Raw genomic sequence first — 27,054 nt, 5'->3', positions numbered from 1 at the left:
TCTTTTCGTAAAAATGACAATTGGCAAAAATGACTTTTCGGAAAATTGACAAATCGTAAAAATGGCGATTCGCAAAAATGACTTTTCGGAAAATTGACAATTCGTAAAAATAACGATTCGCAAAAATGACAATTCGCAAAAATAGCTTTTCGAAAAAATGACAATTCGCAAAAGTGATATTTCGCAAAATTGGCTTTTCGCAAAAATAAGTACTTATTCGCAAAAGTGCAGTTCGATAAAATGACATTTCGGAAAAATGACATTTGGGGAATAATCATGCGCCCCTTTATTGTTTTGTTGTGAACTACAGATTTTCATAAAAGTTTTAACATTTTAGAAAATCAACGAAATTTTTTTAACACAGTTGAGCTGTGTTTTTTATTTTTTTATTTCGTTTGATGTTATTTTTTGCAAATATTTACAAAAAATTACAAAGCGGTCAAATGACATTTAAGCAAAAATTTATTAAATATTTAATTAATATTTTTAACATAATAGCATATATTGCAAATCTCTATAAATATTTTAATTTCTGCTTGTATTTTTATGGGTACTTACAAAAATTATAATATTTTACATAAACTTACGTTTTTCAAATTTGCAGTTTATATAGACAGGTCGAAAAATATTTCTCACGTCGATTCGGTAGCCGCGGTCGTTAAGCGTTTAGATAGATAGGTCATAGGTGCGGGGTTCGATTCCCATAGGGTACAAATTTTAATTTAATTCTTCCAGTTTAATTAAAATGTTTGTATGTTTGGAGTGTGCTAAGAATATAATGTTATTAATGGTCATAAGAATCTTTTATTATTTTTTCCACAAATATTTTTTTTCAAAGCGTATGTTTTCAATTGTAACCACCTTGGATACAATAGGAAAGAACTTTCTGTCATTTTTCGATATAGGATTTGATAGAATTTAAATCAAAAAATCTTATTGGATTGGAAACAATTTTTAATAATCAATTTTGATAGAATTTGATAGAACTTTCTTTGAAATCAGTGGGACAACATGGGACAATTTTCGGATAGACAAAGTATTGATTTGGATAGACTTTCTATTAAAAGTATGTGATAGAAACTGATTGTAATTTTTGAAAATTTTGGATTCAGAAACAGGATTGAAATGGAAAGAAATTTTTTTCTTTCCATTTCTATCAAATTTTTTAAACAGGGATTGCAAGTCGTGAAAGTAAATGAGTTTAATACAACAAAAATGTGTAGTCGCTGTGTGAGACCACTTAAAATATCCAAGAGTCCCCATCGATACACTTATTGTGCGAAATGCAAAACAACGTGGGAAAGAGATGTAAATGCAGGGCGTAATATTCTTAATCTTGCACTTGTTCAAGAGAAAATCATACCAAAGGATTCCATAAAAAATCACCATCTATTTCGGATGAAGAATGATGACATTGAACATGAGGCTGCAGAATTGCAGAAATAATTTTTTCCATCACTTTCAACATTCATTTTTAAATGTAAGTTTTTAAAATTTATAGTTAAAAAATAGTTTTTTTTATGGAAAACATTAAAAAATTAATTAATTTGTAATTATTTTCTCTTTTTCAGCACTAAGTAAATCTCTTCAAGGACATTGAAAAGGAGGAACCTCGACAACCGGAAATACAATTTTCTACGATGGACAATGTACTGCTTAATTGCGGAAATAATTTAACAAAAATATTATTTGGTCCTGGTGGTGATGGCTTTTTGCCATTGTACATACCGGGGATCTCTCACGAGATCCGAACCAGCTGTAAAAGGCATACCAGGTTTTTTAAGAAATTAAAAAACATGCTACTTCTTTTATTGATTATTGTTTGAATTTTTCAAATTTTTTATAAAAACAAAAGCACATTTGTGTTTTTTTTTATAAATTAAAATAATCAATAATAGGAGGGGAGGTAATTTTGTAAAAGACATTTATTTCTTTAAATTTAAATCATTTTTCTCTTTTTTACTTATAATTTAGTTTCAGTTTAACGGTGTAATTTTTAAATTTTAATTTTTTCAAAACATTTTAACTTTATTCAACATTTCACTTTAATTTTAAACCTTTTTTTTAACAATTTCAATTTCTTCTTTTACAAAATTACCTTCTAATCAGAAGTACCCTTACCAAATGCAACTTAGCTTGCACTACAAAAATGATCTTCTTGGCGAAATGAACCGCCCATTTTTAAAACGTTTTATATTATACATAGATGGACAAGTTTTATTCTACAAATAGAAGCATTTTTGTCGCGCAAGCGCAGTTGCGTTTGGTGAGGGTACCTGGCAGCTCTGGTACTCGTAGGCTGGAGTCCCATGGTAGCGTTTTGCGTTGCGTTTTGTAACTAGGCAATGAGTGCAAATAGAGCAAACCTATATCTGTATCTTTCTCACACTCATGGCCTAGTTACAAAACGCAACGCAAAACGCTGTCATGGGACTCCAGCCGTACTTGTATGTTTCCATGGAAACATGTGTGTATGACAAGCATGAACAGGAATATGCTCACGCAAATCGGCCAAATCGCGGTTTCATGTATTTAGGCTAATTTAGGCCAAAGCATAAAGGTGCCATCACATGTGGGAGGAAAGCAAATTCTCTCTCCTCGAAAATATGCTCAGAATGCTTAGAATTTACACAAAAGGCCTAAGTATTTCCCTTCTATTGAAATCGATACTCCTGGCCCCAAAATCTGATCGTCCTTTCTTTCTGTGAAATGCTATTTCCGTGAATTGACAACTTAACACTTTTTCGCGAACGCAAAGCATGAGTTAGAAAAGGGCAGAGATATATTTGTGTCCTTTTCTATCTCATGCATCTCGTTCGCGAAACTATTCTGCGTTGATTTAAAAGCAGAAAATTTCAAAGTTCAGCTTATTAAATACAAATAACTTATTTCTATTATTTGTATTTACACTACCGTCGGAAAATATCGGTACGGCTCCACGCGTATATGGCCCAAAAACATACTAATCTTTAAATTACGATTTTTCTGTAAAAAAAATGTCAGAAATTTAAAAATATACCATTCGAAAGCTTATAATATTCTACGTTACATGATTATACATTTAAAAATTTTGAATAAATTGCACAAAGATTTTAGCAATCAACAAATTTTTTTTTACAATTTTTTCAACTTCTGCATAGTTTTTAAAAATTGCAGACAAAATTTTAAACTTGAATAGATCATCATTCAAGTCTCAACTTTAATTTAAGGAAGAATCCGACAAACAATCAGAAAAAAAGTTACTCCAATGTCATAATTTCGTATTTAAAAAAAACTTCAAATTAAATTTTAAATTGCCTAAGCACAACTGCTACGCGAACGAGATGCATGAGATAGAAAAGGACACAAATATATATCTTTGTCCTTTTCTAATTCAAGGTTCGCGAACATAACGAAGCAGTGGGATTGCACCCTAATATTTACATGAAAAAGAAAAGGATGGATATATATTCTGTCCTTTTCTACCTTACGTACAGTTTACAATGTTTAATGTGTGTTGAGTGTTGACCCATTGCGTTTTGCAAGAGAGAGAAAGATAGACTACTTCAAAGAACTTGTACTGTCAATAATTCCAGAAAAATATAAATAATTATGTGACATACTATTTTGACTGTCTATATTGTGTAAAAAAACTATATAACAAGAAAAAATGTTAAAATTCCAAATGTTTATATATTTTTCTGCAATACTTTGTATAATACACTAATTATACTTATCTCTAAATAAACTTTTATTTTGTTTTGTACAGAAATATGAAAATATAAGCAGGAAAAAAGCGCAAAATTGTATCATAATTTTTTGATTTGTTTATAAAGTGAATTTTTGGAAAATAAAAAATGACATCTGTGCCACCAGTGAAACCTCCTCGAGGAATAAAACACTCGAAAGAGACGGTAATTATTTTATATTTTACAAAGAAAATAATATAACATTTTAAATACTTACATAATTTTGTTTCTTATTTTATTTAAAAGAAATTATTAAAGTTTGTTTACTTTTAATAACTATGCCTAACAATTAATATTATGTTACTAACAAATAATTCTAATTTTAATAGAATCTGACATTTGTTATTATTTTTCAATGAAGATGTTTGGTTATGTTTTCTATTGAAAACTTTTAATGTAAATCTAAACAGAATTTTACTTTTCAATTATAATAGATTCTTTAGAAAATTAGAAAATTGTTTTACTTTTTTTTTTATAAAAGTCAAATGTTATCCCTATTTTGAATTTAAAAAACTTTATATTTTTTTCTTGGAAAAAAATTAGTTAAAAATTGTTTTACAAAAATTTTGTCACCTTGGAAAAGTTATTTAAAAATTACTTGAAAATAGAATATGATTTATAATCTACCTATAAACTTTTTTTGTATAAAATATCAATTATTATCGACAAATTCGTTTTATTTTCTATTGCAAAATATTAACAACTTTAACTCTTGGGAAGAGAAAAAATTTTGAATTTTAAGATGATTAAAATGTTTATTTAATACACAAACCGACTGCAATTTTTTCCAGTTTGTCTAGAATCTAGTTTAAAAGAAATAATCATATTTTTTAAGTTGTACATTTGGAAATTAATGCGTACAATTTTTTTTTCAAATCGAAGTTAGGTCAAAACTATTACTCATGGTAAACAAATTTCAACTTTAAAATAGTGACATGTATTATTCTTCGAAAGGTAAAAAATTTTAAAAATATAATTTGATCTCTTAAAGTAGACTTGCGACTAATATTCGGAATTTTCAGTGTACTTGTATTTAGTAAATTATTTAAATATGAATATAAATGATAATTCCAGAGTGGGCTCTTAATAACAGTAATCAGAGCATTATCAGCCAGTGAAACAAATGAACAGAGAGAAGTTGAAAAGGCGAAACTTGAGAAAGAGTATAAGAGAAGTGATCAACGTTTAGATGAATTGGTTTCACTGCATGATCAGGATCTCACTGAAGTTATGAAGGTTTGACCATCTTTTATAATAAAACTAGACATTTGTCTGTAAATTGCTCTAAATTAATTTTTTATTTCATAATTCATCGCTTTGCATAATTGATTCAAACGAAACTGAATTATAAAAATAAAAAAAATGCAAACTATTTGTCTTTTAGCTGGTTGACAAGAAACAATATCAGTATCTAATTTTTTGAGATAAACACAACCTACTTTTTCACTAAAATTAAAATAAATAATAATTAATCCGAATTCTCGCAAAGAATTTTATTAAAATTTTTGAAAAATCTAATTTAAATTCTTTTGAAGAATTTCTTTGAATTTCTTTTTAAACTAATGGAGTTTCTTTAATAATTTTAATTGAAAATTTTTGAAAATAATTGAAATCCTCCGAAGAATTTTATTATTTTATAAAAATAATTGAAATTTTCCAAAGATTTAAATTTTTTATAAAGATAATTGAATTCTTACGAAGAATTTTATTAGAGTTTTTGTAAATAATTGAATTCTTTTCGGGAATTTCTTTAAGTTTTTTCTTAAAATAATGTTGTTTTTTTAATAATTTTAATTGAAAGCTTTGAAAATAATTGAATTAAACAAAGAATTTTTTTCTAATTTTGAAAACGAACGTGTCTGTTAATAATTATAGTTTAATATTTGATTTTTGAAGATTATTAAAATTTTATTGATAATAATTAAATTTCTGAGAAGAATTTTATTATTTATAAAAAAAATTTTATTCTTGCGATAAATTTTACTGAATATTAAAATAATTGAATTGTTTCCAAGGGTTTATTAAAATTTTAGAAAATAATTGAATTTTTTCGAAAAATATTATTAAAAATAAATTTTAAAAATGATTGAATTCTTTCATGAAATTATATTTATTTTATTTTAGAAAGTAATTGAATTCTTTTGTGAAATTTTATTAAAATTTTGTTGAAAACAATTGAATTTTTGCTAAAAAATTTACTATTTATAAAAATAATTGAATTCTTACGAAGAATTATGTAATAAGTAATTATTTTATTTACTATTTTTTCTATAAATAAAAAAAGGGTATTGTTAAAAGTATTATTTATTTTAAATACAATTCTATTTTCCATACAATAGATATTTACTTCATTATCCGAAAAAGTGACACTCGCAAGAGAGAAGATTCACGCAGTTAAGGAGAATTTAAATGCCTGTAAACAGTTACTAGGATGTCGAAGAGATGAATTAATGAAATTATGGTTGGAAGGTGTCGAGCATAAGCACGTTTTACAGCTTCTGAGTGACATGTAAGTAGTTTTCGTCAATTTTATTTATTCCTCTCCTAAAACTCACAATATTTGCAGAGGTGATTTAAGAGAAGTTCCCCTACAACTAAATGTTTACTTGGAAAAAAAACTTTATTTACACGCAACGCAGCTTCTTATGTCTTCTTTATCGACTGGAGAAGGAGTTCTGGAAGGCGTCGAAGCACTTCGAGAAGTGAGAACTGAATTAGAAGTTAAAAAGCAGCAATTGAATGCAACATTGCTTGAAGAGTTGAGTAAAAGTTTGTATTACGATTCTACTGTTGAAATGCCTTTGCAAAGGCACGGCTCCTACAGAGACTTCCAGAGGGGCATCGAATTGAGAAATTCAAAGGGAAGTAAAATTAAAAAAAGTTTTCTTGATGTAACTCCATTCCCTGGCGGAACAAGTATCAGGTGAGTCTTCTTCTTCTTCTTCTTGTACAAGAAGAATTTTTTTTACTGAAGAATTAAACTATTTCCTCCTTTTGTTCAAGGCGCGCGAGTAATGCTAATTTAGAAGACTTGGATAACGTAATTGAAGAGGAGGAGACTAATGGAATTGAGAAAAGTTCAGAACATATTCTCGCAATCATAATCGAGTGTTTTGCAATTTTGAACAAAGTACCCGAAACAATAGAGGTTTGTAACAATAAATTTTATATTCTATAGTCTTTGCACTCATCTACTAAAACTATTTCTACTATTTCTGTTTTTTAAAGTTTCCAGTACCTGCTTTAAATTCGCTAATATTAGAAATAAAAAAACTATTCGAAAAAATTATAATCAAATTCTTTAAAACGATTCAATTATTTTCAAAAACTATTCGAAATTCAATTATTTTCAATATCTAGTATTTTCAGAAATTTTCGTAAAACAATTCAATTATTTAAACCAAAATTGATAAAATTCACTTAAAATTTAATTCTTTTCATAAATAATAAAATTTCCACAGGAATTCAATTAATTTAGAATAACATTTTCAAAAAAATTTAAAAAAAATCAATTATTAAACAAAATTTTTATACAATTCTTCACAATAATTCAATTACTTTCATTAATAATAATAATTTTTCATGGTAATTCATTTATTTTCATAAATAATAAAATTCTTCTCAAAAATTCAATTATTTTTGAAAATTTTAAGAAAATTCTTTTTAACTATTCAATTATTTTCATAAATAATAAAATTCATCGCAAGATTTCAATTATTTTTAATACAATTTTACAGGAATTGCTCGAGAAATGTATAATTATTCTTAAAAATTTAATTTCAATTCCTCGAAAAAATCAATTATTTAAAAAAATGTTTTTTTAAAATTCTTTGGAAGAATTCAGTTATTTACAAAAATATTTGAATTTTTCACAGGAATTTAATTATTTTCATAAAATTGGTCGAAAGAAATCAATTATTTTAAATACAGTTTTAATTAAATTTTGTTGAAATAATCCAAGTATTCTTTTAGATTTTAATAAAATTCTTCTCAAGAATACAATTATTTACATAAATAATTCTTCGAAAGAATTCAATTATTAAAGATAAATTACAAAATTATTCACGAAAATTCAATTATTTTAAGGTATTTTAATAAAATTCTTTGCAAAATTCAATTATTTTCATAAATAACAATATTCATCACAAGAATTTAATTATTTTTAAAATTAATAAATTCTTTTTGGAAATTCAATTATTTTAGAAAATTATAATAAAATCGTTCGCAAGAATTCTATTATATTCAAAAAAAAACTTTAATAGAATGCCACACAGACATTCAATTTTTATTAAAAAAATTTCCAAACAGAATTCAATTATTTAAACAATTTTTTGTAAAATCTTGGTAAGAATTTAATTCTTTTTATTAATAATACAAATTTATCAGGAATTTAATTATTTAAATTAGAATTTGCATAAAATTAGTCGAAAGACCTCAATTATTTAAAAATATTTATAAAATTCTTCCCAGGGATTCATTTATTTTCAAAAAAATTTTAATAAAATGCAACACAGACATTCAATTATTCTGGAAAATTTTAATAGAATTTTTTGCAAATTTTAATAGAATTTTTTGCAAATTTAATTATTTTCAATATCTACTATTTTAAAAAAATTTCCAAACAGAATTCAATTATTTAAAAAGAAATTTTGTAAAAATTTTCATAAGAATTCAATTCTTTTCATAAATAATAAAAATTTCTCAGGAATTCCATTATTTAAATTAGAATTTGCTTAAAAATAGTCGAAAAAAATTAATTATTTAAAGTTTTTCGCAAGAATTAAATTATTTTTATAAATATTGAAATTCTTTGATGAATAATAAAATTCGTTGCAGAAATTGAATTTATTATCAGGATAAGAAAGAAGTAAATATTTTTGATAAAAATTAGGAAAAAGGCAGGAAAATAAAATATACAATGGAATTTTTGTCAGTTTTGTAAAGTTTCTAAAATGATTTTTTTTTTTTTGGTCGTCAAGTTTAATTTTTCGATAGCTACTTTTTTACTCCTTTTTTTATTTTGAAAGCTACTTTTTGATACTTTTTTAAAATTAATTATCGAGTGCGAAGTCTGATTCTACAAAATCCTAAAAAATGATCTACTTTCAACTAAACACTGTATTTCAGGCAATAAAGTTACAAATGAAAACGGAGTTGTTGGGCATCGTGACGCGAACAACGAAAAATATTATAGAATCACACAGGAATAAAACATCAATAATTCCACAAATAAATATTGAAAATGATAGCATATGTATTCCCGAATCTCAAGGTCAATCGTTGCTTCTTGAATTGTTGCAAACACTTTTCGTTCAATGTCGACTGGTTGTGACTGCACATTCAACAGCCTTGCGAAGTTTTTCTCATGTCAATAAAAAGTATAATCTACAAGTTCAATTGTATAGTATAAAAGATGTCTGGAACAATATTCAGGAAGTGGTAAGATTACTTTTGCAATTATTTTTATTTTTACTAGAGAAACAAAATTAGTGATACGTTTTTTTTTCGCAGTTTCAGATATTGTTGACTGAATATCTAGACGTTGAGAATATGGTAGAAGACTCTCTTCAAGCTCCCAACGCTAATTCTCTGAATGAACAAACGATGGATATTAATGGATATTTCGCTAAACGAAAACCACCGAGACAAAAGACTGGCTCGTTGTTCAAATTCGAATCTTCCACACATCCTGCATTTATGAACAGTTATCTCAAGGAACACAAATATAGTAATCTCACATTAACTGTAAGTTTTATTTTCAAGTTTCACACATTTTTTGTCCTTTTGTTATATTTTCTTTAATTTTTAATCTTTTTTCTGACCTTTTGCTTTGTCTTCTTCAGTGTAACATTTTAAAAATTCAAAATTCAAAAACTTGTAATGTTTACGCTCAAATGTGAACAAAAATATTAAAATATTCTATAAAGATTTTTCGGTTACACTAATTTTTTTCGGAATCTTAAAGAAACCACAACAAAGATTTGTTTAGTGTTTGTCTCATTCAATTTCATTTGGTCGTTCAACATTTATTCAATTATTATTTAATGTCTTTTTTGTTTATAAAAATTTTGTGTAAACATAATACAAACAATTTTTTTTCGTTTGCATTGCAAAGAGTTTTTAAATTTTTACCACATTTAAAGCGAACTCAAAGAAACATTTTCTCAAAATTTGAAGAAAAATTATCGAAAATCGATTTTTTCAAGAGCAGCAGCCGAAGAACCTCTTTAATTAAGAAAAGATATTTTTAAATTCATGCAGTTAATTAATTTATTTTGACTTCCTAGGAAAATACACATTCAGTAGATGAGAAAAGACTTGTGTGTGAGCCGGATCCGAAAAATGTCACTCTCATCTTTCGGCCAATGATGCATTTCATAGAGGAAATTGAACAGGCCTTGGGAAATTCATCAGGGTAAGTTTAAGTTTGCAACTAAATCAATTCTTCAAAGTTCAAAAATAGAAAAAGTAAATCAAATTTCCACTGAAACAATGATTTCTATGAGGAGTTAAAAATTGATTGAATTTCCCATTAACAAGGGGTGAATTAAAGTGAATTGGTATTTTTATACCCTTAAATTTCAAACCAATTCCGTTTTTGTCCACAATCGTAATGAATTTTACTTTTACTATTGTTAAGTTGTTCATTTTATACTTTCAGAAATCCTTGCACGCTGAATAGTTTCATTGCTGATTACGTGAAGGAAATGTACCTAGCAAGGCATCATGTCCAAGTAGCAACAGCGATTGATGCAGCTATTAGAAATCCCAGTGCTTGGTCTGCCATGACATCACCGGAGCAAATGCGTAGTATTGGATTGGCCCGACCCTTGTTGCAGGTACACTTTTATACATTTAATTTATATCTTAGTCATAAATTGGCAATCGTTAATCTAGAAACTTCAATCATTCTTTACTTTACTTATTTAAAAAATGTAATAAAATTCGTTGTAAGAATTTAATTATTTTCATAAATAAGAAAATTTTTTATATACGATTTCAATTATTTTTAATACAATTTTAAATAAATTCCTCGAAAAATGGAATTATTTTCGAAAATTTTTTGCAAGAATTCAATTACATTTCACAAATACTAAAATTTTTCGTTGAAATTCAAATATTTTCAAAATCTACTACTTTAAAAAAGTTTCTTAAAAGAATTCTATTATTTTAAAAAAGGGTAATAAAATTCGTTGCAGGAATTTAATTATTTTCATAAATTAATGCAATTCTTTAAAGGATTTCAATTATTTAAAAAAGAATTTGGTAAAAATTCGTTGCAAGAATTCAATTATTTTCATAAATAATAAAATTCTTCACATGATTTCAATTATTTAAAAAAAAATAATAAAAATTTGTTGCAAGAATTCAATTATTCTCCTAAATAATCAATTAAATTAAATCAATTAAATAATCAATTATCAATTATTTTTAATAATTTTTGCAAAAGTTCCTTGAGAATTTTCAAATCCATTTGTTTACAATTTAATTTTACGGAATTTCGATTATTCCGAAATTCTGCAATTAAATATTTAAAAAATGAAAACTCGAAATAATTTTTTAAAAAAATTCAATTAAACTTTTTCAAAAAAATTAATTCTACAAAATTGTCAGTTAAAAGTATGAAAAATTCAAATTTTCAAAGATTTTAATTTACAAGCCTTTTCAAAATTTAATTATTTTTGAAAATTCATGCTATAATGCTTTTAAAATTCAATTATTATCTAAAATTTTAACTGAAATTTATTTTTCAAATACCTAATAATTTTCAAATAATTGAATTTTAAAGACGAATTTTAATAAAATTTTTAGGAATAATTAAATTTTTCGAGAAATTCGGTTAAAATTGTATTAAAATAAATGAAATCCTACGATGAATTTTATTATTTATGAAAATAATTGAATATTTGCAAAGAATTTTATTAAAATTTTCAAAAATAATTGAATTCTTGAGAAGAAATTTATTATATACGAAAATAATTGAATTCGTATAAAAATGTTATTATTTATGAAAATAATTGAATTGTTGCAAAGAAATTTATAAAAAAATTTGTAAATAGTTGAGGAGCAAATTTTCAAAAGCTGATAATCCATTTTTAAAAAAATTGAGATAAACATAAATTTAATATTTTAAAGACCTCACAAATTGACCTGTCACTGTTAAATGTTAGAAAAAAAATTTATTAACAACGAATTTTCAATTTAAAAACTTTTTGACATAAACCAAGATGACTTATAATTTTTATATTTTTTATTAGAAAAAATTATCAAAACCTGTTAATCACTTAATTATGATAATGTTTAAGTTTAATTAAAAACAGAACGTCCTAAATATAAAAACATTGTTATAAAAATAAATTAATACAAATTTTTTAATTTAAAATTAGTCATAGTGGTTATGTGAGAAAAGTCATTTGTTTCATTTTCTCGAAATAAGAAAATATGGATTTATCAAGTTTTGAAAACTTGCTCCTCAGTTGAATTCGTACAAAATTTTTATTATTTATGAAAATAATTTAATGTTTGCTTTTAGAATTTTATCAACGCTTTTTTAAATAATTAAATTGTTTTGAAAAATTTTTTTTAAGTAGTAGGTTTTGAAATTCATTGAACTGAGAAAAATTTTTAAAAATAATTAAATTTTTCGAGGAATTCGGTTGAAATTGTATTAAAAATAATTGAAATCCTACGATGAATTTTATTATTTATAAAAATAGTTGAATAGTTGCAAAGAATTTTATTAAAATTTTCAAAAATAATTGAATTCTTGAGAAGAATTTTATTATTTACGAAAATAATTGAATTCGTATAAAAATTTTATTATTTATGAAAATAATTGAATTATTGCAAAGAAATTTGTAAAAAATTTGTAAATAGTTAAATTCCTACAAAATTATTATTATTTATGAAAATAATTTGATGTTTGCTTAGAATTTTATCAACGGTTTTTTAAATAATTGCATTCTTTTGAAAAATTTTATTAAAATAGTAGATTTTGAAATTCATTGAATTGAGGAAAGTTTTTTAGAATAATTGAAATAATTGAAAATTTATTTTTGAAACTACTTAAATTTATGCAATCATTTATAACTTCTTCAAAATTCAATGTTTTTCAGTAGTACTTTAATCAAAATCCCTGACTTTTCCCTGATTTCCCTGACTTGTGGCAACCCTGAATTATTCTAAACTTAAAATTAAGAAATTATCTTTAAAAAAATATATTAATTACAGAGTACGGTAAAAGTTGAACAATGTGTTGAAGAATTGCGATCACTAATGATTGCTCTGCCTTTACAAGGAGAACATTTTTGCACTCTCACATTAAATGTTTTGAATAACTATCGAGAAACTTGTCAAAATGCCTATCGAGATATCGTTCAACCCGATGGTGAAGATAAACAAATTTGTTCTGCAGCCTGGCTGAAGGACGATGACATCAGTAGGTTTATCAGGTACGATCTCCATAAAAATGTTTGCAATTCGAAACCGAATATAAAACTATATCACTGAAGCTTATTAATTTGCATATTATTTTTTTATTTGCATATTTATTAAAACATAATTTATTAATTTCTTTTGTTAGATCTTTGCCAAATTGGGAAAGTTTAAAAAGTGAAATGCAATCGCGATCTGCACCAATTGGCAGAAGAAATCGTCGCCAAGAAACTCAAGAAGAGGAAAGCCCTGAAGAAGTGAGGCAACGCAATTTACGGGAAGCTGAAATTTTAGCGAGTAATTTAGGAGAAGGCGGAATTAATGCTCATGAAATTATTTCCGACATAAAACAATTAAAGACTTTGGCTCTTTTACAAGAAAGTATTGAATGGTTTTCTTCATCAACAAGATCCTTTATTTCGGATTTAAGACGCTCGCGTGGTGGAATGGACAATCAAACACTTGCACCTGACATTTCGGAATCTCTCATTGAATCTTTGGAACAAGTGGCTAATGACTTTGATGAGCTCGCAAATACGTGTATTCTTCTCTTACACTTGGAGGTAATAAATTAGGAAAATTGTGAAATGAAAATCATTGCATGAAAATTAAATTAAAATTTAACTTCATTTGTACTTCTTTTTGTTAGGTAAGAGTCCAATGTTTTCATTATTTACACCCCAGAGGAGAATACGATCATTTGTGTAGCAAAATCAAAGATCCAGAAGAAGCAGATCCGCGGGTTGAAGATCTCAGTCGAGTTTTGCAGCAAATCGACGAGGCTCTGCAAACAACACTGCATCCTAAAAAAACAAAGGTAAGAGGAGAATTTCATTTCAACTTTTTTTTTAAATGAAATGATGCTGTTAAATCTTTTACAGGTTCTGCACTCAATAATTCATTTTCAAAAAGTAGCAAAAATTTTTCAAAAGATTAATTTTTTTATAATTTTTAAATTAAATTATTTCTACTGGAATAATTTTTGTTCAATAAATATATAAATACATATTTATTTTCCCCTGGAATTAAGATTTTAAATAATAATTTAAAAACTTTTTGAAATTTATTTATTTCTAAAAATTTATATTATAACGCATTTTTTATATTCAATTTTAATCTAAAATTGTAACTGAAATTCATTATTAAATCAATTTTTATTAGAAAGTTCCACAAGAATTCACTTATTTAAATATAAAAATAAATAATTAATAGAATAATTAATTATTTCTTAAAATTAAGTAAGAATTTTTATCAACATTTTTAAAAATAATTAAATTCCCAAACATTTCCTTAAAACTTTTGAAAATATTTGAATTTTGAAGAATTTCTTTGAATTTTTTTCAAATAATCGATTTTGTTAAAAATTTGTAATTAGTAATTTTATTCTTAAAGTTTATTAAAATATTGTTGAAAAATTGAATTCTTCTAAAGAATTTTATCAGATTTGTTTGACTAAATTCTTTAAATTTATTAAAAATAGATTCACTTTTTTTAAATTTTATTTGAAAATTTAGTTTTTATTTAAATTTTGAAATTAATTAAATTTTTTCAAAAGACTTCTCTCAAGTTTTAAAAATAATCGTTTTTGTTAATAATTGTAAATAACTTTTTTTTTAATACCTACATTTTTTTTAATTGAAATTGATATTGAATTTATTTTCTCACTTTCAGTATGTTTTCGAAGGATTGGGTCATCTTATATCAAAGATTTTAATTACTTCCGCACAATATATCGAAAAAATTGATGACAGCGCAATACACCGGATGTGCAGAAATGTATTCACTCTTCAGCAGACATTGACAAACATAACCATGACTAGAGAATTGGCTCTTGATTATGCTCGTCAATATTTCGAACTTTTCTACGAAACACCTGATGAAATTATCAATACAGTTTTGGAGCATGGACCACGCTTTTCGGAGCTGGAATACATGAATGCTTTTCAGCTCATCTCCAGAAGTCGAGAGGAATACACAACGATAAATAAGTACCTCGAAAGACTTTCGGAAATCCTTGGCGAAGTTGGAGTAACGGTTTAAAGATGTAGGATAAAAAGCGTCAAGTGTAGTTCACCAACTGTTGAATCAATAACCTAATGGTTAGACGGATTTTATTCACAGAATGCCTTGTAATATTTTAATCAGAATTGGTATCCTTATGGCAAATTGAATGATTAACTGAGTAATTTAATTGTAAATAGGTCAAATAAATTAAACTTGTTTTATTAATTTCTTCTTTATTATGAATATTGTTCTTTGCAAATGTTTCTGAACATTCAAATGAATAAAATTTTTATTTAATGTTACGGATTATTGTTTTTTTCTTTTTTGATAGAATTCAGAACAAGTTAAATTCTTTTATGGAATATCAGGGTGGCGAGTGGAAATTGTAATAAAAAATTCTGTCGTTTCCCTGACAAAAAAAATGTTCTGTTTTACAAATCTATACATAATTATCAGTCATAAGAGTAATTTAATTTAATTTTTAATTTTTTTCACCACCCTGAATATATTTTCTTCTTTGTACAGATATTTTTCATTTTTTTTGAAAAAAATGTAAAATATAAGAATAAATTTACGTTTTTACTCAATTACTTTCAAATTTATTCAATTTCAATCCACAAAAATTCAAAAGGTCGGATCTAAATCTAAAATAATTATTTTATTCTAAAATCTAAATCATATTCTGATTCAATCTAAAAATAATTAGAGACTCAAAAAAATATTCCATTACATTTATTTTCGAATTTCTATAATTGTAAAATTATTTAAAAACATCTGTAGTTTTATTTAAAATTTATCTTTAAATCAATTATTTTTAAAAATTTCTGAAAAAGTTCTTTGAGAATTTTAAAATTTTAAGAAATTTTGACTATTCTGCCATTCTTTAATTAAATATATTTCAGAAAATAGAAACTTTAAATAATTTAAAAATAAAAATTTAATCAAATTTAAAAAGAAAATTAATTCTACAAAATTTTTAGTAAACAATTTGAAAGATTCAAATTTGAAACTTTTTCAAAATTCAATTATTTCTCAGCATTCTCACTATATAATATTTTTAATATTCAAATATTATTTACAATTTTAACTGAAATTCATTTTTAAATCAATTTTTATTAGAAAATTCTAGAAGAATTGAATTATTTAAATTAAAAAATAAATAATTAAATGAATAATTGAATATTTGTTAAACTTGAATTCGCATAAAGAATTTTAGTAACGAAATTTTAAATAATTTTATTCTTTCAACGAATTTTAATAAAATTTTTAAGAATAATTAAATTTTTCGTGGAATTCGATTAAAATTGTATTAAAAATAATTGAAATTCTGCAATTAGTTTTATTATTATTTATGAAAATAATTGAATTATTGTGAAGAAATTTATAAATAATTCAATTTCTGAAAATTTTTTTATTTATGAAAGTAATTAAATGTTTGAGTAGAATTTTAACAAAATTTTAAAAAAAAAAAATTTCAATTTTTTGGGAAAATTGAAAATAATTGAAATTTTGACAATAATTTTATTAAAATTTTGAAAATGATTTAATTTAGGAGAAGAATTTTATGGTTTATAGAAATAATAGACAATTTTTTTAAATATTGAACATAATCCAACATTTTAACTAAAATTAATTTTTAAATCAATTTTTATTAGAAAATTCTATGAGAATTCAATTATTATTTGAATACAAAAATAAATAATGTTTCTTAAATTAAAATTGAATTCCGCCAAAGACTATTATCAACAAATTTTTAAATAATTGAATTCTTTGACGAATTTTAATAAAAATTCTTAAGAATAATTACTTTTTTCTAGAAATTCGATTAAAATTGTAATAAAAATAATTGAATTCTTACAAAGAATTTTATTATTTATGAAAATAATTGAATTCCTAGCAGGTATTTTATTTATAAAAATAATTGAATCACTTTAAAAATTTTATTATTTGGGAAAATAATTGAATTATTGCAAAGAAATTTATAGAATTTTATTACTTTTGAAAATAATTAAATTTCTGCAATCAATTTTTACAACCAAACTTCAATTTTTTTTAGTGTTTTTAACTAAGATTCTTTTATTAATCCATTATTTTTAATAATTAATTAAATATGTGTATATTTAAAAATTTAACTGTAATTTCAGAAGAATTTGAATTATTAACATTTTTAAAAAATCTAAATTCTTAAAAATTATTACCAATTAAATTCATTCAAAATAGAAATTTTCTAAAATTTCGAAATTGAAATCTTTTAAAGTTGATCTGCTTATGAAAATTGAAAACTCAACTCTTAAAATTCAATTAATTTTGAAACATTTAAGTAATATTATTCATTAAATAGTTTATAAGCAATAATTGTATGATAGTTTTTCAAGAATTACGTTATTTGAAAATAAATTATTGCCAGAAATAGAAAAATTTGAAGGTTTTGTATTAAATTTCAAGAATAAACACAATAACTTTAGAAAACAACAATTTTCCATTTTTGTAAAAAAAAACCATTTTTTATTACGCAATAAAAGAATTGTGGTTATTAATAAAAACAGCGTATACATCTAAAATATAGGAAACTTTATTTCCCCAATTTATTTATTTTTCTGTAAAAAAATGAACGATCCGTACAAAACTTATCGTCTTAAAGATCGATAAAATTTGTTAGAAACTAAAGTTATATTTTTAAATTGAAATCTCTTAATTTGATTATAACTGGGAAAATACTATATTATCAATGGTGTAACAATATACAACATTCTCATTTACTTTTTGTATTATGTCGCAAAGTACAAATATATAAAGATCTGTTGGCCATATTTTAGTACCTTACTTAAAGGAAAAGGTCAGAAGTGTAAGATAAAAAAAAGTACTTAACAAATGCATTGTAGAAAAACAATTTTGTAGGAAAAATATATTGACAATTAGAGAATAATTAATATTTACGAACTTATTCACTGTAATATGAAAATCATTCATACAGCCTTTTTCGCTGGAGGTCTAAATGAGCCAACAACGACAGCGTGGTCTCGTTCGTACGGTTCAAGAGTGATCTGTTCTTGTGGTTTCAGTTTATCGCTAATTAGTTTCTTCACTTCAGCAGCGAACACTGCTTCTGGTTGTGCGGTGGAGTCAATGCAACTCGCCTGAAAAATTGAGGAAGCAAGTTATTTCTCTCTCTTTTCAATTTACAGCACGGAGAAAAATATCAAGTAACTTTTACTACTTTTATAGTAAAACTTAAACTTTCAGAAACTCCTGCGCATTTCTGGTAACTTTTACTACTTTCGGAGTAAATTTTTCTACGTTCGAAGTAAATTTTATTAATTTTTTACAAACATATTCTTTGAACGTAGTAAAATTTACTCCGATGTAGTAAAAGATAAAATATAACTTAAAAAATGATTATAAAATATAATCATAGTAAAATGTTTTACTATGAAAGTAGTAAAAGTTACTTTACATTTTTCTCCGTGAGGGGATTGAGATTCGAAAAACCAAAAACCAAAAACCAACCTTGATGGAGATGACAAAGTGTCCTCCATTCTTGAGGAAGTACTGAGAGTTGAGTGCCACTATTCTTGCTTGATCTGGTTGGGCCACATCTGCGAATACTGTATCGACCATGCCTACTAACATTCTGTACTTGTGTGGATGTCTCGCATCTTCGATTATAGGAATAATATTTGTCCTCTTCTTCGCTACGTTTATTAAATCTCTACCAGATCTGTGGGAAAATTCCACTGCATACACCAAACCTTCCTGTAGGAATAATTTTTAGAATAAGTAAATTAACATTTATCCATTATTTAGGTGGAAGATGAAAAACCGTAGTTCAAACTTACTGGTCCGACAACATCAGCAACGTGAGACACCGTTGTTCCTGAAGCGGCTCCGAGGTACAGAACTTTACTGCCCGGTGGCATGTGGATTTGATCGACACCTCCTAGGATGGCGGCTGCCAACTTTGATCTAAACGGATTCCAGACTCTGTATTCCACTTTTTCTCCATTATCACTCTGAAAATGCGAAGGAAAACAATAGTCAGAATTTTCAGTAAGTTCAATTTAAATAAGTACTTCGGATTCGATAATTAATTTTGAAAAAGTAGCAAAAGATAGCTTTCAAACTAAAAAAAAATCGTAAAAAAGTAACTAAAGAAAAATTAAACTTTAAAACAAAAAAAAAACTCGTTTTAGACACTTTACAAAACTGACAAAAATTACATTCCATATTTTTTATTTTCCTGACTATTTCCTACATTTCATCAAATTTATTTACTTCTTTCTTATCCTGATAGTAAATTAAATTCCAGCAACGAATTTTATTATTCATAAAAGAATTTAAATATTTACAAGTCTCGGATCGACTTTAACGAGCCAAAAAAGTCGCTTTAGTCGATTAAAAATAGAAAAAAAATCGAAAAAGTCGTTTATTTAATTCAGTAATGTCAAAAAAAATTTTATTTTGTATTTCCCTGATTCTTCACTGATTTATAAATTCAATTAATCAAACCTCGAATAATTTTACTAAATAAATATTTAAATACTTCTTATTTCTTTTTTCACGGGAAATAAAATTAAAAACAGATAACCCTTCAAAAATCATATATTATTTACAATTTTGAAGTAAACTTCATCTCTAAATCAATTATTTTGTATTAATCGTTAATAATTTTCTAAATGTTCTTTAAAAATTAAATTATTTCAATAGAAAAATTCAATTTTTTATAATAATTTAAACTGTCCATTTTTCTTTTAAAAGATTATTAAGGTAGAATATTTTCAAAAATTTTAATATAGAAATTCTTAAAATTAATTTTTTTTAAATAATTTAATATTTCTAAATAATTTTTGAAATACAATATTTTTACAATCACCCTACAATTAAAATATGTTCAAAAAATTGAAATTTGGTAAAATCTTTAGAAAATAATTAAAATTTATTGATAAAATCTTCAAAAAATAATTAAGTTTAAAAAAAAAAAAAATAATCAAATTTTTGAAGAATTTTAATTATAAATGATTTTTTCAAAATTTTAATAAGTCTAAAAAAGTAAATTTTAAAAAAATTTTAATTTGCTATGTACAAAGCTAATTAAATCTTAAAAAATTATGATAAAAAAATTCGAAGACTTAGTTTTTTATAAAAATTGTAATATAATTTTTCGAAAATAGTCGAATTTCTAAAAAGAATTTTTGTATAATTTAAAAAAAACTAATTAATTTTTTGAAGAATTTTGATTAGAAATTTTGAATATGATTATTTTTTTAAAAATGTTAAAAATGATTCTAAAAAATTTTAATGTTATTCTTTGTATGTATTTGAATTTTGGGAAATATATAATCGAAAATATTGAAACTAATTGAATTTTAAAAAAGAATAATGAAAAAATTCTGAAAATTAGTTTTTTCAAAAATATTTTAATATTATTTTTACAACCTAATTTTCATTAATTTTCATTTTTATTAAATTTACACTTGAAGACTTTTCATTAAAATTTTTAAAATTTCAATTTATTTCCCAAATTTACTTAAAAGTTAATTTTTGAAAATTGTAATAAAATACTTGAAAAAAATGATTTATTTTAAATTAAATTTTACAAAATTTCAATTATTGAAATTTCAATTTTGAATTATTGCAAAAAATTTTATTAAAATGTTTGAAAAGAATTGAATTTCTGTGAAAATTTTGTTATTTTTGAAAAGAATTGAATTCTTCATAAAAAATTTTAAAACATTGCTTTAAATAATTAATTTTTTATGAAATATAATAAATATTATGAAAATTTTATTTAAAATAATTGAATTCTTGTGGAAAACTTTATTTGTGAAAATAATTTAATTTTTCAATTAATTAATTTAAAATACTATTAAAAATAATGGAAATTCTTCCATGAGTTTTATTATTTATGAAAATAATTGAATCCTTGTTTTAAATTTTATCAAAAATTAAAAAAAAAAATGTTTTTATTAGTGAAAGTATTTAAATTATTGTGAAGAATTGTATAAAAATTTTGTTAAATAATTGATTTTTTCGAAATTTTTTTGAAAATGCTATTCTAAATTAATTGAATTTCTGTAGAAATTTTTTTATTTATAAACATAATTGAATTTTTGATGAATTTTGTCGATTTTTTTTAAATAATTGAATTATTTTGCTAAATTTTATGAAAATACTAGATATTTAAAATAATTAAATCGTTTTATCGAATTTGATCATAATTTTCGAGAATAGTTTTTGGATTTCTAGCATTAGCGAATTTAAAGAAGTAGAAATTCTGAAAAAACAGAAATAGTAGCTTTTAGTGGCTGAAATCGAAAAAAGTACCTAAATAATAGCATAACGTAAACAAAGTAGTAAATAGTAGGTTTTAGTAGATTAGTACTGTTATCAAAAGTAGGAAAATTTGTCTCACCTCGACGCTTATTCTCTTCTCGCCATAGACTTCTGAGCCGGGAACTAAATTGAGAGTGACGAGCGCGTCTTCTTTGCCTCTAGCGATGAAGACACCTTCGTGACGATGGGGTTCGATGATGACAGTTTTTCCGCCTCTGAAACCACCACCGCCACCACCTCGTCCTCTTCCACCACCGCGGCCACCTCCACGACCACGTGGTGTGCCTCCTCCGCCCCCGCGTCCTCCGAATCCACCTCTTCCGCCACCTCCTCCGCGGCCACCGAAACCACCCCTTCCACCACCTCTGCCTCCACGATCGCCGCCGCCTCTTCCGCCACCGAAGCCGCCTCGACCTCCTCTACCTCCACCGGGCGAGAATCCTGTCAAACAAAAAATAAGTTTTATAAGTTTTTCTTAAAAATAATGTAAAATATTTTTTAAAAATTGATACTATTCAAAACTGAATTTTTATCAAATATATTTTGTATAAAGAAAATATATTTTAACTTTTGGTGATAGTTGAATAATAATAAAATTGATTATTAAAATTTGTCGAAAATGTTTTGCTTTCTTTTGCAAATATTCGTTTAAAATAATTTTACAATAAACTATTAATTTTAAAATTTAAAGTAATAAATTCGAATTACACTTAAAATAAAATTATAGTAAAATTTAAAAAGCTAACTTATTAGAGTAAAAATTTTAAAAACTTAATATATTAAAAACAGACCAAAAAACTGTCGATAAATTTTAAAACTAAATTAATTATTGTCTTTTTTTAAAATTTCATATTTATAAATGATAAAATTTTCAAGATTCAGATATTACGTTTTAAAAAAGTTCCATTGTTTCTAGATTCAGAATGAAGTGAAGTTTTATATAGTATTGTACAATTTTAGTGATTTAGAAAATTAAGAAATTTATATTAAATTTATTAATAAATAAAGAATTTATATTTTATTTTTTTATTGGAAAAATATCTAAATTAGCTGGTTTAATTTAAATGTATTCAACGCATGTTAAACAAAAACAACCTTCTTGAGAATTGAGTGATTAGGAACAATAAGAAAATATGGCACATACATTTTTGCATCATAACAAGCAACACTTGTCAGTGATCAATATAAAAAAAAGTTAACAAATTGTTTTTTTAAATTTCACACAAAAATAATAGAATAAAAATGTAAGCATTGTGAATTTAAGGAAATTATAGGTTAGGGTACCCGGCTAAGATTAAAAGTAATTGCAACAATATGTCATGATTATTATCAACAAAATAGAAATAATGGAAGAATAAATTTAATAAATTATATTTACCTGGCTTACCCATGAGTTTTATTATATTTTATATAACAGAATTAAAATAAAAATTCTTTTGCGTATATCCACGTGCTCAAATCAGACACCAAAAGAGAAAACAGGATTATCAGGGCTAAACAAGCGTGTATATTCTTTGGCGTATGTGCGTTTACTATACGTAGTGGCCAAGGTTGCGCAGCTTATATGCGTTGGAAAAATTACATACAGTATTTTACGTAAATTAGGGTGCAGTCAGGCCGCAGTCCCATGGCAGCGTTTTACGTTGCGTTTTGTAACTAGGCCATGAGTGCAAATATAGCGAACATATATCTTCATCTCTCTCACACTCATAGCCTAGTTACAAAACGCAACGCAAAACGCTACCATGGGACTGCACTCTCACAGCTGCCTTTGAGCTACTGTGCCATTAAGGCCTCTCTACAATAGGGTCCCAAGGGCATGTTCCGTTCAAGGTGCTATTGTGGACTCAACCTAAACTACAACGAGATTCGTTTTTTTTCATTGTTAAAAAAACGCAAACCTAAAGTGATTACGTGATCATTAACAAGCCTTGAAAACTTTATTTCATTATCTAATTTTGTACCTACAAGATTTTTTCATATTACTAGGCAAAATAAAATTTAGTCGATTTTCGAAAAACAGCTGCAATTTCGACTTTTAAAAAAGTGTCCCCACAATATTCAAACATTGACTGAAAAAGTTATTTAAAAAACAAACAAAAAAAAACAGTTGAAATAAAATACAATGTTGCCTAAAAATAAAATATTATACTTAAATCATTCAGCCTCTACTAAAAAAATAATGACAAAACATCAAAAAAATAATCAGAATTTCTGGTCTTTTTGAGCAGATTTCTTACAATTGCAGCTCAAAAACATTAAAAAGAAATAGAACCCTTCAAAATTCTGTCAAGAATCATCACAACTTTTATAACTGACAAGGGTATTATTTATGACTGTAAAGATCGTCACGCTTTTTATAATTTAGGTATAAATGGGTATAAAATCAAAAAACAAAGAAAATACTTCGTCAGGAATAAATAATTATAAATTAGACAATTTGCAAATTGTGTTGGCACTTCTGTTTACATAAATAATATTGGTCAACAAAAAATAAATAAATGTCATTCTCTATAGACCGTATCCATATCTTTTGCATTTTCTTCTATAAAATCGCGTAACTTGAGTAATTTTTAATCTTTTTTGTTGCTCTTGGGCTCGTTTTTTCCCTTTTTTTATATTCTTTTATGAAAAATTACGCAAAATAAAAAATAATGAAAAACAAGAATAAAAATTCAATTTTTCAAAAAAAAAAAAATTTTAATTCTCAAAAATGCAATTTTTTTCTCTCCAAATTTCCACGATTCATTTGTACTGATGTGTACTACACTTACCATTAAAATACCATCATTTTGAAAAATCTTGTCTTTTTTAAAACATTGCTTTTTTTTAAAGTTATATATACATATATCATTGTTAATTATTTGCTTTACATTTGCTAAGATTTTTCAAAATAATGTTAAAAATTAAAACATACAGGTACAAGTATAGAAAAACCTGAAAAGTTGCGAAATTTTAGAATTTTTAGTAAAAAATTTGGAAAATAATTTTTTTTCTCATAAACAAAAAAATATCAAATGACATTTTTATGTTAAATAGTACACATGAGTACGAATAAATCCTAAAAATTTGGAGAGAAAAAAGATGGCCTTTTAAAGAAAAAATTTTTTAATTTTTTTGAAAAAATTAATTTTTATTCTTTTTTTCATTATTTTTTATTTTGCATATATTTTTCATAAAATAGCAATAAAAAAGGTTGAAAATTACGCAAGTTACGCAATTTTATAGAAGAAAACACAAAAAAAATATGAAATTAATTTTTGGGGAAAAACATGGAGCAAAGGAAAAGTAAACATCTTAAAATTTTTAAAGAAAAATTACATATTTATTCTCATAACACATTACAAGATAATCAACTTATATATTACATTCGATATCACGATATTAGTTTTAAATAAATAAATAAATATAAATATAATACAGTAAATGTAGGTTTGTACTAATACAAAACTGTGTTTTGTTGATTACAAAACAATTATATCACAAAAATAATGTCCGCTATTTTCGCACTACTTTTACGTCAACTACTCCGCAAGTTAATGATTTTCCCTTATCGTCTAAAAATTCCAACTGAATAGCAGCTTTAATTAGAGGAGTCTTTTTAGGTAACAAAGTTTCTAAAGAATATGTTGCTTTGTCACTTTTCTTCAAAGGACACTTGCCACTTATTAAATTGTCGCATGAATTTTTGTCATCAAAATCATAGTTAATTTTCTTTTTACCAACAATAATAGTCATTTTCGGCTTTAAAGTAGTCGTTGCTTCAGCTGAAAAATATTTTATTGTTATTTTTCTATCTGTCTAAAACGAAGAAATCGTAAGAAGTGAATAACTGTAAGAAAAGAATAATTACTTACGAGCAGCGAAATCGAATTCGAAATTCAGTTTCTTGCCTCTGGGTATCAGGCAAGGAGATTTATTGCATCCTCTAATTCTAACATCAGTAGGAGTGAATTTATTATTTTCACAAGTTCTGAAGATTTTCGATTGAACAGCGGCAGTGCAGAAAACAACAACCAAGACTGAAAAAATGGAGTAATATTTTATGTCAGAATTTTTATTGGCAAACAATAAAATAATTATATATACCTAGTTAAAAAATTAGGAATGTTTTAGATGACTTAATTGAGGACCAAATTTTTTCTTAAAAATTCTTGATTTTTTATTAAGTATTAAAATAGCTTTTCATTAAAAATTATTGTAATTTCTTATTCGAAGATATTCATTTATTATAATTTAGAAACTCGTACAATATATAATTTTTTTTTGAATTTTAACTTACTCATTAGAAGTTGTGCCATTTTCGAAATAGAGAACTAAAATGCTCAAAGAACAACTTTATTATGTCTTGTATGGTTTAGTGATAATTCTTTATAGAATCTTCTCTTTTTATATGGTCTGACAACCTTAGGTGTACACCTGTGTCATTGAATATTATTGACAAATAATAGGTCAAATAAATATTTTATCAATTAATTTTACTTAACAAAAATTTCGTTTAATTTTTCTTTTAAATCATTGCTTTAAATTAAAGACGTTTATTTGAATTGAAAAAATTTGTCTTTCCACAAAAAAAAATAATTTTTATGTTTTGAATTAAAGAAATTTTTTTATTTATAATTGGATACATTAATCTAAAGAAAAATTTTTTTAAACAAAGAAAAAGCCAACAATATTAAAAGAAATTATTTGTTTGATGTTTTTATTTTGAATCCAAAAAAATATTTCGCTTGGTTCATTTAGGAGAAATAAAGTTTTGTTTAAAAAGTTGCAAAAAAATTCATTTTGCAATAACTTTTATAAAAAAAAATATTTTTTCTATTCTTCGGTAGACATACATTTACATTTAATGTTTTTTAATAACAATAGCAGCCCATTTTGTGAAATTTTGTCATATAAAATTCTTTTTTTATAAAAGTAATTTTGTGTAAATTATTTTTTCGTTTTTTCGCATAATAGAAATGTGATTTTGGTTTAAGAAGAAAACACTTTGCTACATCTACAACTTTTATTTGTTTAAAGACAAAGTGTCAATTTTAGGAGAATCTTGACATTGCGATGAGCCTTATCTTAAAATATATGTATTATAATAGTGACATTTGATATTTAGTTCACAGGTGCAGTTTCATCACCTGTAGATTAGAAAAGGGCTATATACAATTAGACCTTAAATTAACTTTCTCAAGTAAATAAATTTTATTATATTCAAGTTCATAGATTTTAATTAATATTATAATTAATTAATATTAACAATTTAATAAATGATTTTATGATATTAATATATATTAATATTAATTTATTATAGTATATGGAGTGTATAACTCATTTTTCATTTTAAGCCAAGTATAATAAAGTAAAGATTTCCTTCTTTCTTGTGGCCTAATGGCTTTAAACTTTATTTAAATTACATCAAAATTTTGACGCGCTTCGATGCAGTATTCTGCATCCTCATCAGAAAAAAACGGAACAAAACGTCAAAAAAAATAAATAAAATAAAATAAAAGTCAAAAATAAATAAACATGGAACATTCAACATTCAGACATAACCTCAAAATAG

The 27,054-nt window shown here is 24.6% G+C and overlaps 3 protein-coding genes across 4 annotated transcripts; 1 reads left to right on the top strand and 2 right to left on the bottom strand.

The window, feature by feature from the left end:
- The first annotated feature begins 3,525 nt into the window (after positions 1–3,525).
- On the top strand, positions 3,526–15,469 carry LOC122512363 (exocyst complex component 4). The gene is made up of 13 exons (XM_043628148.1): positions 3,526–3,893; positions 4,803–4,964; positions 6,068–6,237; positions 6,295–6,651; positions 6,732–6,876; positions 8,856–9,167; positions 9,240–9,473; positions 10,016–10,143; positions 10,390–10,567; positions 12,960–13,180; positions 13,312–13,726; positions 13,813–13,980; positions 14,835–15,469. Exons 1-13 carry the CDS (start codon positions 3,837–3,839, stop codon positions 15,201–15,203), a joined length of 2,916 nt encoding a protein of 971 aa, XP_043484083.1. The 5' UTR covers positions 3,526–3,836; the 3' UTR covers positions 15,204–15,469.
- Positions 15,470–17,717: 2,248 nt separating this feature from the next.
- LOC122512362 (rRNA 2'-O-methyltransferase fibrillarin) lies at positions 17,718–23,040 on the bottom strand. 2 transcript variants are annotated; one of them, XM_043628147.1, is made up of 5 exons: positions 22,885–23,040; positions 21,577–21,938; positions 19,004–19,177; positions 18,675–18,920; positions 17,718–18,304 (listed from the first exon to the last, which is right to left on the bottom strand). In XM_043628147.1, the coding sequence occupies exons 1-5, from the start codon at positions 22,886–22,888 to the stop codon at positions 18,134–18,136; spliced, it is 957 nt and encodes a 318-aa protein (XP_043484082.1). In that variant the 5' UTR covers positions 22,889–23,040; the 3' UTR covers positions 17,718–18,133. The 2 variants fall into 2 exon arrangements, with proteins under 2 accessions (XP_043484082.1, XP_043484081.1); XM_043628146.1 differs by having other exon boundaries at positions 22,876–23,034.
- Positions 23,041–24,995: 1,955 nt separating this feature from the next.
- Positions 24,996–26,007, bottom strand: LOC122512361. Its single transcript, XM_043628145.1, has 3 exons — positions 25,780–26,007; positions 25,355–25,519; positions 24,996–25,264 (listed from the first exon to the last, which is right to left on the bottom strand). The coding sequence occupies exons 1-3, from the start codon at positions 25,796–25,798 to the stop codon at positions 24,996–24,998; spliced, it is 453 nt and encodes a 150-aa protein (XP_043484080.1). The 5' UTR covers positions 25,799–26,007.
- Between the last annotated feature and the right edge of the window lie 1,047 nt (positions 26,008–27,054).

This window comes from Leptopilina heterotoma, unplaced genomic scaffold, assembly GCF_015476425.1.
Source record: "Leptopilina heterotoma isolate Lh14 unplaced genomic scaffold, ASM1547642v1 Lhet_97, whole genome shotgun sequence".
NCBI classification, from domain to species: Eukaryota; Metazoa; Arthropoda; class Insecta; order Hymenoptera; family Figitidae; genus Leptopilina; species Leptopilina heterotoma.
Note: the sequence above shows the minus strand (reverse complement) of the source record. Positions and strands in the feature narration are given on the sequence as shown.

Excerpts from the sequence above, each read along its gene's own strand:
- LOC122512363 (XM_043628148.1), top strand. The coding sequence starts at position 3,837 with ATGACATCTGTGCCACCAGTGAAACCTCCTCGAGGAATAAAACACTCG. Across the intron at positions 10,144-10,389 it reads GCCTTGGGAAATTCATCAGG|AAATCCTTGCACGCTGAATA; the intron begins GTAAGTTTAAGT and ends TTATACTTTCAG. Across the intron at positions 13,181-13,311 it reads GACATCAGTAGGTTTATCAG|ATCTTTGCCAAATTGGGAAA; the intron begins GTACGATCTCCA and ends TTCTTTTGTTAG.
- LOC122512362 (XM_043628146.1), bottom strand. Across the intron at positions 19,178-21,576 it reads AGAAGAGAATAAGCGTCGAG|AGTGATAATGGAGAAAAAGT; the intron begins GTGAGACAAATT and ends TCGCATTTTCAG. Across the intron at positions 18,305-18,674 it reads ACTTTGTCATCTCCATCAAG|GCGAGTTGCATTGACTCCAC; the intron begins GTTGGTTTTTGG and ends TCAATTTTTCAG.
- LOC122512361 (XM_043628145.1), bottom strand. Across the intron at positions 25,265-25,354 it reads CGAATTCGATTTCGCTGCTC|CTGAAGCAACGACTACTTTA; the intron begins GTAAGTAATTAT and ends AATATTTTTCAG.